Consider the following 18174-nt stretch of genomic DNA (forward strand, 5'->3'; position numbering starts at 1 on the left):
TGTTCACAATGTCCATCTTACTCAGCCCAAATCAGTTCTGTCCCTCTCAGCAAGGAATTCAGCCCATTAGACTTAGCAAAAAGATCTGAGTAACAGTTGCTACATTCCATTGACAACAAATCCCAGTCACACAGTCTGCACCCTCAACACCCACATTAGCTACACATGCAAACCAGAAATACAGCTGCATGTACATCACTGGGGCTGTCTTACAAAAAAAACCCCAAAACAATACAGATCTCAACATGATGATGAGAACCATCAGTTCAATGATAGCAGAACCTCAGCATCGGAGCCTCTATTGCCAACCTCACCACTCCAGCCACTCCTGAGTCATATAACTGTTCTCTGCTGCCACAGGCCTTCAGGATGAGACATTTCAAGTACACAATTAAAGGCAGGCAAATGAGCTCTGCAAGCTGCTGTTGCAAGATGTTCATGCTGCATTCAGTTCCTACAGGACAAAGGATGGGAGTAGCTGGCAAGGAGCTTTGGACTGGGAAGCTGCATTCCAGGGTCCAGGCAGCCAGCCTGGTAACTGAATCTGCAGTGTCTTTGATCAAATGTATTACAGAACATCCTTTTACTGACAGTCCTCAGGCTGAGTACAGAAAAGTAGCGAACAGTTAGCAGATTTGCTCCAGGTCACAAAGCAAGCTCATCTCACAGCACCAAGATGAGTAGAGTTTTTTCTCTTTTAAGGAAGAAAAAAATAAAAAAAAAAAAAAAGAAAAAAAATGGTACCGCGCTCTGAAAGCGGCTAATCAGATTATTAAAGTGCTTAAAAGTTTAATGAAGAAATCAAGGCTATTAAGCAAACATTCAGCTTGATGTCTCTTTTCCTTCTTACCCACCCTTCCTCAGTGCATTCAAAACCTCTTTTTGCTATGGTATAACGTGTTTGAACAGGTACTGAGATACAAACAAGTCTTGGCCCCATCTCATACAGAATGGATTGGTTGCAGATGTTCTCCTGCAAGCTACATCTTGCCTCCTGCAAGAGCATTCATCTCCAAAACACATCATTTCACCCAGTTTGCCTGAAGCCAAAACTCAAAGGTTATTTAATTTTTAATTTTTTTTTTTTTAACTCTAACCTACCTACAGCTGTGCAAGCAAAACCTCATCTGGTTTTTCAAGGCATGAAGAGGAAAGCAACTAAGTTTAGATAAAAGTAACCAAGTCAGGGCAGTCATCTTTCTGCTCACCTCTGCAGGAGCCAACAGCTATGTCAGGGGTGCAATAAAACAAAAAATCTGCTATATTTCAGAGAAGCCTGACATATTTCACTATCTTCTTAGGACAAGTCAGACATGAGCTCATACAGTGGCAGGTGAGTCAGTGACGAGTCAGACGAGCTCCTTAATTAAGCTTTAGGGGCAGATGATCCCTCGAAGGTGTAATCAGATTGGTATGGCCAGTGGAAAAAGGAAAAAAAAAAAAAAAGAAAAAGAAGAAAAACATTTAAAAAAGCTGAGTGAACTGCTACACCCTTGCTGAGCCATGCTGGGCAGGCTGAAGGCAGCAAGCTGCCCTGAGACCCCAGCATTCAGTAATACCTGCACATCCTGCACCACTCCCCAGCAGCCAGCACCTTCCTGTATGCTCAGTTCTGCTCCTCCAGGGAGCAGAGAAATGCTGACTTCTCCAGCAAGCAGGTCACACTGGGGTCACGCTGTGGACACAGTGCCACCCCAGGTATCCAGTGCAAGGGGCACCCCAGGAGCTCCCCGTTCAGAGCCAAGGATTGCCAACAACTCTGACCTGTGTGGTGGAGATGGAGGAGGTCACAAATCAGTCATTCCTAATTACTAACAGAATCAATCTTGGCAAGGTGCTTTATCAACGTTTAATATGCTACCAAGCCATCTCACTTAAGAGAAAGGCCCCATGAATTCTGTTTTGGAAGCTTTTCTGAAACAAGCCACAAAACATACATCAGAATATCACTACACTGAAACAAAATAGCGCCATTAAACAGATTGAGATCAGCAGGGTGACTAACAGCATCACAGCATTTTTGTTCTCTTGACACCAGACATGCAGCATGGAAATGGTTTTCTTCCAGCACATGTCCCTGCAAATTCATCCTGGAACTTGTCTCGCCCATGTAGCTGCTCTTCCAGTGCTGCAGCGCTCCCTCTGAACGCCAGCAGCATCAGCACAACCCAGCTCTCCCCATCTTTATCTTGCACTGATCAGTCTGCTGGAAAACCAGCCCAGAAAGACAGACTCCAACCTCAAAAGGCATGGCAAAGGAAATGGGCAAAAATGACTCATCAGAGAAGCCAGCACACAAAGGGAATGCCAAATAAAGGTCAAATTTATGAATTCCTTATAGAAACTGATTGCAAAGCAGTCAGTCCACATGCTTTGTCTTTGTCAAACCTTATAGAACTAATCATTCTGAAGAACATTTCTGAAGATTTTCCTAGGGTCTCATCACTTTCTTTCTAAGTGCCAATACCGTAAGAGGTTTTAGTAGGATATCTAGAAGTGCACAGATTCCTGTTAAAGTCCTGTTTGCTCATATGCCTACAAGAACTCACCAAGGATGGGTCTAAAATAATGACTAAGAGTGAGTTGTATGAGAGGTTTGCAGAAGAAGAGATGGGAGACAGGGAACTCATTGCAAAACCAGCCACCACCCTGCTGATTAACAAAGAGGGATCACTCAGTGCTCAGACACTGGACAAACATCTCATGGGAAGACTCTTTTTCTCCCACCCGTGGCGATGCTGATGCTCAAATGCAGACAGAGCAGATGCACTGCCCGCCCCGCTGCCGGCCCTGCAAACACCCTTCAGGCTGGGCACCAAGCCCAGTGGCACTGCTCCCACCCATTCCCCACAGGAATCCCTTCCAGCCTTGCTTTTCAAGTGGGGGGCCAAGGAGCTCTGGGTGAAGGCCTGACAGCAAACCTGGACTCACTTTTCTCCCACTGTGAGGTCAGGAGGGAGGCAGCTCTCCCAGCCACAGCTCACACAGTTGAGCTAATGAGCCCCGACAAGTGGCAGGGTGAGTTTGCTAAGGCTCAGCACCACAGCTAACACAGCACTGGTACAGCACTGCGATCTGCCTACACAACAGGAACAGGCTTTCCCTCTAGCCATAGCCCCCAAATGGCCTGTGTGTCAGGAATTTTCACACCTGGTAGGCCCAGTGCTGGTAAAGCTCAGTATCTCAGGCAGGGGAAGCAATAACCCAAGCGGGACCCAGGCTGTAAGTTTTAGCCTCAAGACATGTTTCAGTTGCCCCAAAAGTTAGTTTGTAGAAAGACTCTGATGTCCTGTAAACAAAGCAAAATGAGAGGCCTGAAAGCTGAGGCTAGTGATAGGGCACACAGAGCAAGCAGCAGTGTCCAGTTGCCCCCCTGGGGCATCTCACATCATGGGTCTAAGTGTTTTACAGCATGAGATCACAGTTCTGTATTTGAGGGTGGGTGGGTGTTAAGGGGGAAGAGGGGGAGCAAAGGTAGAGGGAATGACTTGCACAATGCTACCCAGATCACATCTAGATCACAAGGCAGCAGCAGCTCTAAGGCTGGGCTGGGAGCCAAATGCAGGCAGTGCTGCTCCTGAGCAGGACATCTCCTCTCCCCAGGAGGAGAGTGTGGTGCACCCCAGGACACAAAACATGTGGGGAGGAGAGCCCCAAGGCAGCATGGCCACCATGGCTAATGGGGAAAACAACAGGGCCACAAAACGTAGACCCAAGTCCTGTCTCATTTGTTTAGGAAAGCCATGTCAGCCTTCAGGTGCTGCTTTCGTGTTTCCTCTAGCACATTTTTCAGCTTTCCACAAAGCTGAATTTAGATGGGCTTCAGCAGCTAACATGTATCAACAGACCATACCACACTGCTTCTTATTAGACATGCAATATTTTGCTCTGTTAAATAATCACTCACAGAATACATTTAAAAAGAAATAAAATAAAACAGGTGAGGGAGAAGTAGCACTCTCCTCCTGTGGCTCCACCAAGTTTTGTTCCAATGTTTAAGTGTTATCTTGAACAACTGGAAACGGTAACATTTCTATCAATACTCAGGTCTATTTGCAAGAGGATCTAAGATCTCAGCTTTTGGGTAGCTATCCTGCTGTGTTTACAATAACAAATCTGACACACCTGCACATAGCAAAACCTCATGAAAAGACTTCCATTGCATAATAAAGTTCATGCTCTTTCTATATAGAAGCCATCCCTACTCAGGACACTTCTTTTTAAAACAAAGTAGGAATTTCTTTGCCTGCCAAGCACTACAGCTAAACCCTCAGCACACAGAGCACCACCAATGAAGCACACAGAATTATTCTTGCCTAAGCATACCTCCAAACTGCTGTGTGCTCTGTATAGAGTTGGCAGGGACATAATATCTATGACAAATGTGGTGTTTCAGCTGACCTAAAGAAAGGAATGATCATCTCCATGGGCAGCCTTTGTCTACACAGTGTGCAACACCTCTTGTACTAGCCTCCCTGAAAAAGTTTACCCAAAAGCAACTTATTCAACAGCCGCTCAAATAGTTTCTGCACTTTTTTTTTTTTTTTTAAGGCTGAAATATCTTCTAACAGTGCTCAGTTTTAAGTTACAGAGATCAATGGCATGGGGGAAACTGGCAACGTGTTAGGAAACCCTCCTTGCCCTGGAGCTGCTGCCTCCCTTCTGGGCCAGCAGCCGTGACCTTTGGAAAGGTAAGGAGGCAACTGTGCTGATGCCTCTCTCAGCTCTGCCAGGCTGCTTTGCATGCCTAGCACTTGTGAAATCCAGGAGAGCTCAGCAGCTTTTACATGCCAGCCCAGGGGCAGTCCCACTGTTGAATGCTGCAAAAAAACCCCCACCAAACCTCCCCCCCACCCCCCAAAAAAAACAAACCCAGGAAACCAAAACCAACCAATAAAAAAAAAACAACCAAAAAAACACCAAAAAAAAATACCAACAAACTAAAGCATAAAAAAGAAAAAAAAAATCCACTCCAAAAAACTGCTGGTTCAGAAACTTTGGCACTTCTGGCACCTTGGTTTCCCTTCTCTAAAATGGCGACTCCATTCCTGATTTGCTTACCAAGGAAAGGTGTTTGCTGATTAGGGAAGTCATGTTTGTGCAGCACTTTGAAGATTTAAAGAACTACATTAATCCTACATGTTGTTCTTAGTGGAAGCCAATTTTTAACTAAGAGGAGGAAAAAAAAGAAGAAAAGCTGATTTAAATAGTGACCCTCCCCTACTTCAAGATGTTCACTCATCTCCCAGCATCATCTATTCTTATCTGTAAATGTTTTTTTAACCCTTCCTTCTCACAGTTCTCAGAAACCACAAGTCTCATTCAGCTTTTATTTGAAAAAATGGCTTCTTTCCAGGCTGTGGCTGTTTCTTGTAAAGTTAATTCCTTTGGTAATACTGCTGGAGGCACATTGTTATGTTTGGTGTGTGTATGTACACATATGTATTTTCCCCCTTTTCACACGGTGCTGTTTTTATATATGTGTAGTGAAAGATACCTAATCCAGGATTACGATTCTCTTTATTCCTTTCTCATGAAAGTAGGTGGGGCTTTTTTTGTGCAAGTTGCATTGATGAAAATTATATTTAATTATGCTTTTTCCCTTCCACATAGACAAGAAAAAAGTATCCTTAAAAACAAAAAAAAAGTTCCTTGCACCTAATTTTTCCCCTCTGAGTTTTCCTTCAAAAATAGCTGAAACCCTACAACAAATTTGCTAAAGAAGAAAAAAATTTTTGATGCCATAAACTGGAAATTGCTTGTACAAAACAGCAGAAGGATCTTCTGCCTCAGTGGGAGAAACAACCCTTCCACATCCTATATTCTAAAGCCTGATGGTTTTTCACTTGCAGATCCCAGGAGTAGTGCAGGATCCCTGCAGTGAGCTCTAACTCATCTCCAGTTACATTGGGAGGAAATAAGCCACAAACATTGCAACCAAGAAGCTAAACCCTAGTGTGGAGAGATCATTCATACCATCTGATGCCTGCCTTCTCCCAGCAGGGCAGGCACGCTGCGCACCCCACACTGCCTGTGCTATTTGAAAATCAGGGCACACACTCAAAGCAGACCAAAAATCTCAGTTCCCAGTGCAGACAAATACCAGTTCATTCAGTGAGTACATAACTTCCCTTCTCATCCTTCCTGGGCACCACTAAGTGGCACGGGGTACAGACCGTCCCTTACAGTGTGGTGCTGCCCCACAGCTCAGCTCTGTCACCACGGAGGGCACTGCTCCTGTAGAGCACAGAGCAAAACTCCTGCTCACACTGAGAGGCTACACTGCCTCAGTAGGATTTACAAAACAATCTGGGACATAAAAAAGGGAAAAAAATGCAAGGCAGCTTACATCACAAGGCATTTTCTAGAAACTGCTCCACAGGTCTGTACAGCTGCTTGAAAGGAGTAACAGAAGATGATAACTGGTAATAAAAACAAAATATACATGACAAAGATATTACGGGGAAAAAACACAATTACATTCTAATGGGAACCTAGTGCACTGAAATCTCATTTTACTCAAGCATAAAAACCCAAACAGAAGCCAGCAGTCCCCTCCTGACTGGTTCTCACAGGTGAACTGGTTCTTCCCAGCTTTGTGAGCTTGAAAACACCTCCCTGCCGTGAGAAAGGCACCTCCTTCAAAGACAATAAGCCTGGCTCCTCTCTTTCCAGGCAGATGACCTCGGACAAGTTACTTATGCCTGAACAGCCTTGATGTTAGGCCCTGTAATGTCACACAGAGGGAAACACACCTCAGAAGCTCCTCAAGCAAGAAAACAGAGTTGCCGCCTGTCCCTGCACGAGAGTGATGGTGGCAATTGTCACCTGCCCAGCGCCAAGAGCCCACGCATGCTGGAAGCAGCCTCTTGAGGCAGGCACAGCTGCTGAGGGCCTAAGGAAGCCGAATCTGTGCCACTTTTCACCTGAGGCAAATGGCCAAGTACAGCAGCACTGCTAACTTGCCATGAAGGCTTCAGCTCACAGCAGCGCATCAGCCTGCAGCACCTGCATCCCAAACTGCAACCCCATCCCCTCCTCCGCTGCCTTCTCCTTCCAGGCTGCCTCTCCCCTCTGGATTACAGCATCTTTTCCCTTCCTCTCTGCCCTAACAAGGGGGGGCTATCACCAGTGAAATAAACTTTGCTGGGGAACCTGCTAGGCTGAAGACATTTACCACCAGAGTGACCCACAGGTGACCAATTTGTCTGCTTGTGGAGGGCTGCAAACCCCCTGCAGAAATGAGTCTCTTACAAGGACCCTTCTCAACTGCCCTCTGCAAACAGGCAAAGCCTACACCACTGCTGACTAGGAGCCTCTGAGAATAAGAAAACCCAAAATCCTGCAACAAGGCCACGTTCAATCCCACTCCCCTAACAGCCTTATATACAGTGTTAAAGGGTGAAACCGGAAAGCTCAAATTGACCTACACACCACCAAGGAATCACAATGCTAAGATTCCACTCAGCACAGCCTTACACGTATAGCCACTGAGACAGTCACCAGCCTTTAAAAAAAAATTATTTCACTTATGATACCGAGAGATAATCAGCAGTCAGGACATACTGGACATGACCAGAGTTACTGAAATGATGCCCTCTTTGAACAGATTATTTAAGAGAACACTGAACACATAATTAGGAACTGTTGAGTCAGGGCAGTGTACACATCTAATTGTCCTCTCACTGCTTCAACTATGCTTATGCACAGTCCTCTGATTCATTTTATAGAGACTGGCAAAAAATGTCCCAGGTTTACTACGTGGATCAGAACACAGAATGTGTTTAAAATAAAAATGGAATGAATCAATCTGAAATAGAAATACTGAGATAGCCCAGCCAAGGAATCTGTTCTCTCAGCCACAAAAACCTGTTATTGCTTGTGTGGACTAATTTAAGTGCATTCTTTTCAGCTTCCTTAAAATGCAGCTTTTCCAAATTCACTAACCCCAGCCAGCACAATCCACTTAGTTGCTTTCATGCATGTCACACACACTATTATCCAGCTTTGCTAGCAAAGAGAGTCTGAAATCTGAGCATTTTCTGATGGTTGTAGGTACAGCTGAGTTTACTGAGTAGAGGAAAACCAGTGAGCCTGCTTGGAACACGGACTGCAGCTTTGGAGAGTGCCTTGTTTCATAACAAACCCTGCAAGGACCAACCCAGCTCAGCTCCAACCTACTGCAGGGCATGAGAATAAACTGCTAAACCCAGGTATAGCCAACACCTAAATTATGCAAGTCTTGCAGGGCTTGGCGTCTTCCTTCAGCAGAATCAAAAATTTGCAAATAAATTTCAGTTTTCATTTAAAAAACTTAAAGCAATTTCTGCCTTCTTGTGACTATCAAGAAAAGTTATAAAATATTTAGCAGATGCACCCTAAAGGCTCAAAAACCTGGGAGGGAGTAAGAAGAACCTGTTTTGTCTTTTAAAAAAGTCTCATGACTTATAAGGTGGTATCTTGCTTTTGGGGATGGGCGGATCAGATTCATTTTTTGATAGCTTGCATTTGGCAGTAATGTTAACTTTTACTTACCCTGACATACAATTTGAATTTTTATTTTCCTACTGCAATCATACTTTCCCCCATTTTACAGGTTCTGCTAGTGGCAGGTGATTGCCAAATATTTTTTAGAGGGAAAAGGGAGTGCAGTTGTTTATTTATTTATCTGAACTCCGAGTGGGTGGGGAAGGACGGCACGCAATTTCCACAAAGAAGAAGAACCTGAGGTGGCACACTTTTGAAATTACTTGTTTTCTTCTTCTGCAGAAACACGAGGAGATACTGCAATGCATGGGCATATGGGAATTCTCCCACAACTAATGAGACCCTATTCTGCTTAAGTTCTTACTTCACCCAATTCAGAGGGCTTCTCCCTCAACCTCAACAGCCTACTCTGTCTCATCATTACAAACAATAACTGCTTGTTTCTTTGCAGCATGGTTTTAGAGAAGGTTTTATTGTATGAAGATGCATGTGAGAAATTTTGTTCAATTTAGACCATAAAGGCTTTTGTTTTCAAACACTTCAATAGAGTTTCAATTGTTAAAGACTTTCTTTCTGAAAAGGCTGATTAACCTGCTTATAATCCTACTTGCGTTCTGAGGTCATTAATTAAAAAAATAAGCAAGGATGCTTATAAAGTCCTCTGCAATCCAATCTCAATTTGTCATCATTAATTAGATCAACATTGCATACAAATGAGACCTAACCTGATTAGACAGCATGTTTTACTGGAATTCCTACTTAAGGTCATGAAAGACTTCAGAGAGAAAATTTGCAATATTTTCAAAGTGAACTGCTCATACATATGGAATCACCCTGTCACCTAGCATCAGCTAGTGTTTCTCTTTGTAATTTTGGCCTTTTTTTCTTCCCCCCACCCCCCTAATTAGGAGTCCATCACAACCCCAAGCAGAGAAACTGTCAGATTCCCTCCCAGCCTATATTACACAAATGCTGCTGATTTTGCAAAGGGTATCCACCGTCCTAGGACAATATGCCTCCCCCCCTCTGCAGAATTTGGATGAGAAAAAACCATACCAAAAAGTTTCAAGAAAAAACAAATTATACCAGGTCTGTTGACAGAAACATAGTATTTAAGTAACCAGCAAGTAAACTCTCCACTTTCCCCACCTCCAACAGAAGTAACCTTGGGATCTAAATGCACAAAGTAGCTTAGAAACCTGAAGCACCTTCACAGGTCTGCAATCACTCCAAGAAAGCAGCTCTTGGTTTTTGGAGAAATAATCCATTCCTCTTACCCAGCTCACTGCCTTCACTCCCATGACCTAATCTGACATGACTCAGCCCAGAAGCTCTGGTGAAGCATGCTGTTAGCCAGGACAGCAGATCCACTGCCAGGCACCACCAACCCCTTCCCAGGACAGAAGGTGGGTCAGACCAGCTCATCCCTTCCATAAAGGGGGAAAGTCCAACTAAATGGATTTCCTTACTTAATATTGTTATCCGGGGAACTGCACAAGGGAAAACAGGGGAAAAAAAAATAGAAAACTAAACCAAACAAACTAAGAACAAGGCTTTCAAGTTTTGGACTCTTAATAAGGGTGGGGCCATCAAGTAATTAAACTTTTAATAGGTCACTGCAGTGGAAGAAACTCTTCCAGTTGGGTAAGTTCCTAATCCATCATTAAAAAAGACGACAGGCATTAATCAAAGTGTATGAAGTCACACGGGGGGGAGCAACTACAAGAACTTGCTCTTGCTGAGAGGATGGGGCAATCGTTCCTCCTTTCATCAACATTTCATGCGTGTTTCCACACTTCTCAGGACGACAGTGGGAAGGAGAGCCTTCACGTCCCTCCCCACCCACCCCACTGATAAAGCTGTCGAACACAGATTACCAACTGCTCAAGAGCTCATGTGAAATGAGTTGGTGGATTAATTAGCAGAAGGGCAGAGCTCCGAAGATGGATAGATGCTCTACTTTGCAAGGCGTATTGATTGAAGGTCCCCAGCCAGCCCCACAGGACTGGCATAATCCAGTGTGAGCAGACAGCACACTGCCAGCTCCTGCACGAGCAGCTGAATCTGGGTCACTTGGATTGGTCACAGCTAATGCAGGGGCACCTGGACCACACGCTCTCCTCCCTAATCAGACAGCTGTTTAAGAGCCCATTCCTTTAGTAAAACACATGGATTTAGACCTGAACATACTAAAATGTGCATGGGGAGTACACCTTCATCTGCTGGTCCACATAAGGGCAATGAAATAGAGGGAAGGCTAAACGAGCCCTTCCCCAGGCTGCACACATCTGATGACTGTAGTCATCAGAAAAATTTTAGAAATTTTATTTCTTTTTCAAAATCAGCAGGTAATCTGAGCTTTGACCACTACCTAGATCCACATTAAAATTCAGCCCTCACTTCTACCCCAAAAAGCCACTATCACTGAGGTGAAACATCTCACTTAAGATTGCTAGTAGCTCTCCTGCCTTCATCGCTGCTGGAACAACCTACTACATACGTTCAAACCTCATTTCAAAAGACTGCTTTTCGCAGTTGAAAGGAGAGCATCAAACACTCTGGCTCTTAGCAGCTGCTTTAGATAATTCTTTGTACCATATGTATCAAAAGAGAACGTCTTTTCATACTTCCTTCAAAGGACCCTCTCCAGAACAGCTAGCAAAAACCCAAGCCAGCATTTGCCTGCCCTGAGAAATGCAAAGCAGAACTGACCAACAGTTACCCTCCTTACCTAAAGGGAATTGAAAATAAATACTGTGTGTAACGTAATAGAAGAAACAAGGACATGAAAACAAGTGTGAACTACAGCAGAGCATCACTCCCCAGGCTGATTAGTAAAATATGCAATTTCAACCTCACTTAAAAATACCTCACTCTTTTATGCATAAACAAATGAAAATGTGGTTGTGACTGGGCCTATCACATTTTAACCTCACTTAACATGATTCTCTGAACAAAATTATTAATGTCAGTTCTAGACAAATTTTACCAGAAAAGGCTTTTAAAAAATAAGGGATGTAACCTTATAGTGATCTGTGGTTATAGAGCATCTTTTTCCAGATGAGAGCACAAGGGCTCTAATGCTTTGCTGGCAGCAGTAGCTGGGAGTTTGTTTTTTAGTTGCATTTGCAGCTAGATTGTATCTGAGATCAAAGAAGTTCCTCAGATTAAAAAGAAAAATAAAAAACCCACACCATTTTAATGCTCTTAGCTTTTGGTAAAAAGTCTATCTTTTTTTTGCTTAAAAGAAAAAAAATTAAGTCCTTGCTTTTATTTGGGAGCATGGGGCAGGACATTATTCACTGCACCTACTCCAAGTGCCCACAGGAAAGGAAGGCAAATATTGAACATCTTGAAGATAGCAATATTCTCCATTGTAAACATCTCTGTGCTAGAGCCCTACACACAACAGCTGGACTTCCAGCTCCAGCAGTGCTGAGTCCTGAGCTAGGAAGCCTCTACAGCTTGAACAATCAAGCCAGCACCACCAAAGATCAAGAGCTGGGCTTCAGGTTTCAAGCTTCTGTATTTTTCTGGTAAGAAAAGTAGTGTTCTGACAACAAAGTGTTAAATAAAAACCCCCAAACACCAAACCAACAACGGAACTCCACAATAAAACAACCCCACACCCTTCAACAAAATCCCAAACAACACACAGGGCTAACCCGAGCTGGTGACATACTGGGGTTCCCATACCAGCTGCAGGAGGACAGGGACACAGAAAATGACAGTCACACACTGCATGGGTCTGAGCAAGGAGCACCACCTCCACCCTGCTGGCATGGCCCTGCATGGAAACCTCATACAAACCCACAGATGTTGAAGAAAGCCAAGGGAAGCACTGAGGCAATGCTAACGCCCACCTCAGGTTTTACTCCAGTGTTCCTGCTGGGCCCAAAAAAGAGAGCCACTTGGTCATCATGCATGGTCTCTATGTGACTGGCTTTCTGCAAGGCATTTTAGTCTCCTGGGATTTAGTGCTATTACTGAGGGTTAAATTCCCACCACACCCTCTCAGAGCAACATCAAGATAAATGTCTCCCTTCTGTGTGACACATCACGCCCTGCAGAGGACCCGGGTCACTTTGTTCTTGCACAAGCCTGGGTATGTATGACATGAATAAAGTCACTATGGGCAGGGGGACCAAAGTCAGCGAAGGAGTGAAGGGATGCTGTGTCCTTACCGTCCATGTTGCTGACTTTGCTGTGCTGGACTGTTGAAATGATACATCGAAGCTGTGAGGTCCTGGGTAGTCTGTGTTGGAAGGGATGGCTGGGGAGGGAGAGAGGGCGTCAAAAGTCGAGCTGGGCTGGGCGTAGGGCGAGGGGGCCGTGACGCTGTTCTGCGCGTGCTCCGTGTTGTAAGGGCTGGTGGAGGAAGAGCCATTCTGGATCTGCTGGTCCATGCTGTTCAGGAGCCCCAGGTTCGTGTACTGCGGCTGCAGGCAAAGAGATGCACAGGAGCGTTACAGGAGCTGTATCAGCACAGGTGGTCAGACATGGCACAGCCTCCACCATGGAGGATGCACAGCATCATCTCAGCACCACTGGTGTCACACCAGGAGGGAGATTTGCAAAGGATATCCCCCTCTTTACACTGGTGACTGAAACAGAAAGGAGTACAGCTTCTCAGTCACACACTGGCTCAGCAGCAGAGCTGGGAAAAGAGCCTGTGCATAACCAGTAGGTGATTTGCAGAGCAGAAAGCCATCACAGGGAGACAGGCTTTCTATGTCACACACAGTTCAGGCCTTTTCAGAGGTACTGCTGCAACCTGGTAAAAATCAGCAGGTTACTACAGTGCAACTGGCTCTAATGTCTACAAGGCTACACCATCTTCAACAGTCTAATGCTCTCCACAAAGGCTGTGGATCTGATCCTGCCACACAGGATGATGTTAGGACCTTGGGAAGTAACTGCTGAAATGTGACTCATTGGAAAAGCGGCTAGTTGCCACCTGCCTATCTGTACCACATATTCAACTGCCAGTGACCAGTCACAGATGTTGGTAGAGAATAAATGTTCTCATCAAGTAAAATGGAAACAGACAGCATGGAAGGCTTCTTCCCATGCTGAAGAACTATCAGTGGCACAGCTAAGTGTAGTTAACTAGTAGTAGCTCACTTAAAGTACTTAACTGGAAGGCACTAAAATAGCCTTCAAGTACAAACAATTTGTGAAACAATTGGAAGACACCAAAACCAAAAACCTTTGAGAACAGAGTACAGAAAAGGCAAAGGTTAGATTAAGGAAAGGTTAACAGAAAAAACAAATCTAATACCCTAAATTCAATGTTTAGCTGTGGTCCCCCACCTCAAAGAGATGAGAGGGGAACACAGTTTAGAGGAAAGTGAAAAGAATAAGCAAATCCTGTTAAAGTCATCCCGTAATGTAGCACTAGATGACAACTCTTCAGCCTGGAAAAAAGTCAATGAGGAGAAAGGTGGAACTCAGTATGACAGAAGGGGATAAATTCCTAGACAACATAGAAAAAGTGCAAAAATTTACAAAAATTACAAAATTAACTGTCATGTTCTCTTAAAAGAGGAGTTGGGGAATAAGCAAACATCTTGAGCAGAATTTTGGCTTAAATACACCATTTAATCTTCACAACAGAGTTATTCTTCACAAAACCTACAAATAAACATGGATTTTTAAATTTTTTTTTGCCACAAAATGTCACAATGCTGAATGCCTAAGTTCAAAAAGGCAGGAGACAAGTTCTGCTTGAGAAAAATCCACCAAGACAAGTGTATCTGATTTTAAAATTCTGAACTACCAACACTCGGAAGCTGGAAAGTATTCTGGAGAAAGTTACACAATTGCCAAATGTTTTTAATCCTCCAGAGGACATGGCACTGGCCGGAGTGACAGAGCAGCAGACAAGGGGGATTTAGTCAGGTACATCGGGTTCACAGCTTCATCCTTGTGTGTGTCCAAAGGGCACCAACTGTGCCCATCTCAGGGCATGCAGCATCCCAAAAGTTTGTGGTGCCCATTCCCAGTAGCTCTGGGCTCAGCCAAGAACATGCAGCAATAAAGGCACCTGGTTCTGCTGTTAACTGATGACACAGCAGAAGAGACTCAGGCTCTTTCTCTCATCCAAGGCTCTGAGCAGCTCATGTCCCTCAACATCCTATAGCTCCAGCCCCACCCAGAGTGATCAAGCTCACCTATCTGTCAGTATTTCAGATAGTCTGCTCACAAGTTCCCTCATCCTTCCAACAGTTATTCCTCTACTTATCAGCCAAGTCTCCCTGAGTCAGAGCACTAACCGCAAGATCTGTAACAAAAATCTTTCTCAATACTGGGAATCCCAGCAGCCTTACTGAAGCTTCCAGCAGCACATCACCCCTCCAAAGGCCTAAAAGGGAAGGGCACAATCTATCTGCTGAGCTCTCCTGGGAACTTTGGATAAGCCATTTAACACCCAGCTTTACAGTCATTTCAGCCACAGAGGAAAACAGGATAGTCCCTTTGAGAGGATGAAGTGTCTTCCATGAGCCCAAAGATTTCACACTTTCAGCTATACTTCAGAATGAAAGTAGAGAAATTTAAACCACCCACTGCAGCTTTTCCTTAGGTTTCTCTTTCACTAGAAGAAGCTAATATTTTCTGGAGGTTTTATTAAACACTCAAGGTGAGGCTGGTGCTCTAGGATCTTCAGTAAGGTACATGGGACCTTCCTGAGATGGATCAGCTTGCTACCAGGAGCTGTGCTATGAAGGTCTGGGCAGGGGAGAACAGCACAGAAAACTTCATTTTGGAAACTGTGATAGGCAGCAGAGGGAAGGGAGAGTTGGTTCCCTCCCTCCCTGCCAGTGACTTGCTGTGTCCTTGGGCAAGGCACCTCTCCTCCCCCTCCACCCTCACCCTACTGCAGGCAGCAAGGTCTGCAGGGCAGGGATTGCTCCTCACCATGTAAAAAGCCCTGCACTTAATGGGCCTCCTTTGTCTCAGGCCTGCAGGCAGCAGAGTAATAAAAGCAATTACATATTGAGTCCTAATCCTGGGTGAACCAGTGACTCAGGTTAGTCAGTCATTCTCCCTCCTTGCCTCAGTTTCCCCCTCTGGAGCAGTGTGGATGTTATTAGTGCCCAGCACCCCTGTTAGATGGGAGAGTTTGTATTTAATTGGACTCAAAGCTAAATAGTTGATGGGGGAAGAGAGCAATCCAGACTGGTTCTTCTTCTCCAAAAGGAGATTGCAGCTTTGGCAACACAGATGACAGTTATGTCTCATCTCCTGCAGGCTATTCACTCAGCCAAGACCTATTTAACGGACTTTTGGTACATGTCTTCCCTTGAGGCTAATTCCATATGGAAAGAGACAGAATTCTGACATACTGTACCAGGAAGAGTCTTTTGCCTGCTCAATAATTTTGCATTTCATCAAAAAACAGCCCTCCTGCCCCAGAATATCTTAGTGAGACCTGAAGACTTCTCAAAAATGTAGAATTATCACCCAATTGTTTCATCCCTCATGGAGATTATAATCAGACACACTCCCTAACCAGCAAATAATGAGAAGACAGCTGTGATGAAAACAATCTCCTACACCAGCTCAGACATACAGACAGTAGAACAATAGTGTTTCAGCTTTCACTTAAAAACTATTTCTCTAATCCCAGGCCACTTAAAGCTAATGGGGAAAGATGGCCAAACAAGCGGTCAGTGTTAACAAGACAGCACAGCCTGGAAATGTTGAAGGTACTGCCTAGGATCCAAAGAAACAAAAATAATAAAATAAGTGCCCCATTAAAATGTAAGATATCCTTCAGATATTCCAAGATCCTTTTCATTCCTTTCAGTCCAGGGACCATCTGTCTAAATGTTATCAGCAGAGCAGCCATTCCACTGCATTTATATGCTCACATGCCACAGCCAAATGCCGTGTCCCCATTTGCTCTTTAAATAACTATTAATCTCCTTGCACTTATCCTCATGCTGACACAAGCAGCTGTTGGACTCCCCTTCGAGTCCCGCCAGCCTTTCAGCTTCCCCGGCCCCTGGGTCCCCTCCCCAGGCAGGTGCTCCATCCCGGTGACAAAGCCACCAGGTCTGCACATACGAGCACTAAGCCCGGTCTCGCAGCTATGCCCCAAGGCAGGCGCGGAGTTGTTTGCGCTCAAGGGGTCAACACCTGAACTGCTCGCAAGGTTTTGGAGGAATCTGATAAGGCTTCGGGAGGCACACGCCTTCTGACAACAGGACAATTAGAGGGGCAGCAAGCCCGGGGAAGGCACACGCAGGAATTCAGCCCCTTGGCCCCAGCAGCGCTGGGGATGGGGAGAACAAAGAGAGGCTGCAGACTGTCTGCAAGGTATTGCCCCTCAGGAGAGGGCTGCAGGGCGTGTGTTTGCACACACACCGCTTCCTTTCACCGTCCACAGAGAGGAACGCAACAGCATTTAATCCAGAAATTAAAAATCGGCAGGTTGGGAGCCCAGAATTTAACACATGCTGGTATTTTGCCCCGGGGTCGTTTTAAATGACTGAAATGTAGCCCGACCACCGACTCCTGATATAAAGAGAAAGCTATTTGATGGAAAGAATTGAATTGTATATAAAGCCGAAAGAACAGACTATCTAATTTTCAGTGCCTTTGTTTGCTATTTTGTTCCCTCCACCAAGTTTCTGAAACTATTAATATCACTGAACCATTACAAAAACCTCCAGGCAAGTCTAACTGCAAATAACTAGCGAGCTACAATTAGATCTTAGACTATGTATTTCCGAACATCATCTCAAGAATGCATCTTGAACCATCAGTTTCGCTTCCTATATCCCAATCAGCTTCACTTTCAGGTTCTCATGCTTGTGGATTAGGAGAAACATGGTTCTGCTGGCGGGGTTGCTGAATTAAAGCCAGAGTGCAAACTGCAGGTGGTTTAAGCACGGTTCTGCTGCCGGGAGGGTGGATCTGCCCCGGGAACAGGGGGACGAGGTAGCGCAGAGCCTGTAGCCGATGGCTCCGGGCCACTTGCCACCAGAGGGCAACGCAAAGGCTGCGGCACGGCAGAGCCGCAGGGGAAGATGCCCAGCCCACCCAAACTGGGGCCCTTCTCACCCTGCCTTGCAGCAAGAACCCACCCCTGGCTCTCCGGCTCAAAGCCCATTGTATTAATTAATAAGGTTATGAGAAAAATCTGCAAAAAGACCATCCGTTGGAAAGGAAGTAAATAATGCAAGTCATGAAAAGCTCTGAAGGGGACTTCCACACCAAAAACCCCCTAAAATACACAGCTCCGGCTATTAGCTACCCAGCTAGCAGCATTTCTGAGTTTTGAGAGTTTGTCCACATGCAAAAATAGACAAAAAGTTACCATCTTCAGGTGTAGAACACCTAGATGCCTCCACCCCTACCAAAACCCTTCTCCCTAATACCAAAAAAACAAGCACTATCATACACACCAATGGACTGCATTTTAATTTTTACCACTAGATCTATGCAGCTCAAGAGTGGTGTCCAACTACTCAACAGCCTTGCAAAAGACCTGGTGCTTATTCTCCAAAGATATGAGATGATGAAACTAATAAACTACCATGGTTATTGGCAACAAGATCTGCACAGCATTTTGGAAATTCTGTGCTTTGTCCTTAACTGCACCACAATGATGCACTAGGGCTAACTCTTGTACAACTAATGAACAACTTACAGCAATATTTCAGTGCTGGCCCAGGGAAA

The 18174-nt window shown here is 44.8% G+C and overlaps 1 protein-coding gene across 5 annotated transcripts in view; it reads right to left on the reverse strand.

Moving 5' to 3' along the window:
- TP63 (tumor protein p63) overlaps positions 1–18174 on the reverse strand; it is a 98901-nt gene that overhangs the window by 36678 nt on the left and 44049 nt on the right. For all 5 annotated transcript variants that reach the window (XM_033516788.1, XM_015638325.1, XM_015638328.2 and 2 more), the window contains one exon: positions 12672–12926. In XM_033516788.1, the coding sequence (XP_033372679.1) occupies positions 12672–12926 (255 nt within the window). The remainder of the gene's footprint in view (positions 1–12671; positions 12927–18174) is intronic.

This window comes from Parus major, chromosome 9, assembly GCF_001522545.3.
Source record: "Parus major isolate Abel chromosome 9, Parus_major1.1, whole genome shotgun sequence".
Classification (NCBI taxonomy): domain Eukaryota; kingdom Metazoa; phylum Chordata; class Aves; order Passeriformes; family Paridae; genus Parus; species Parus major.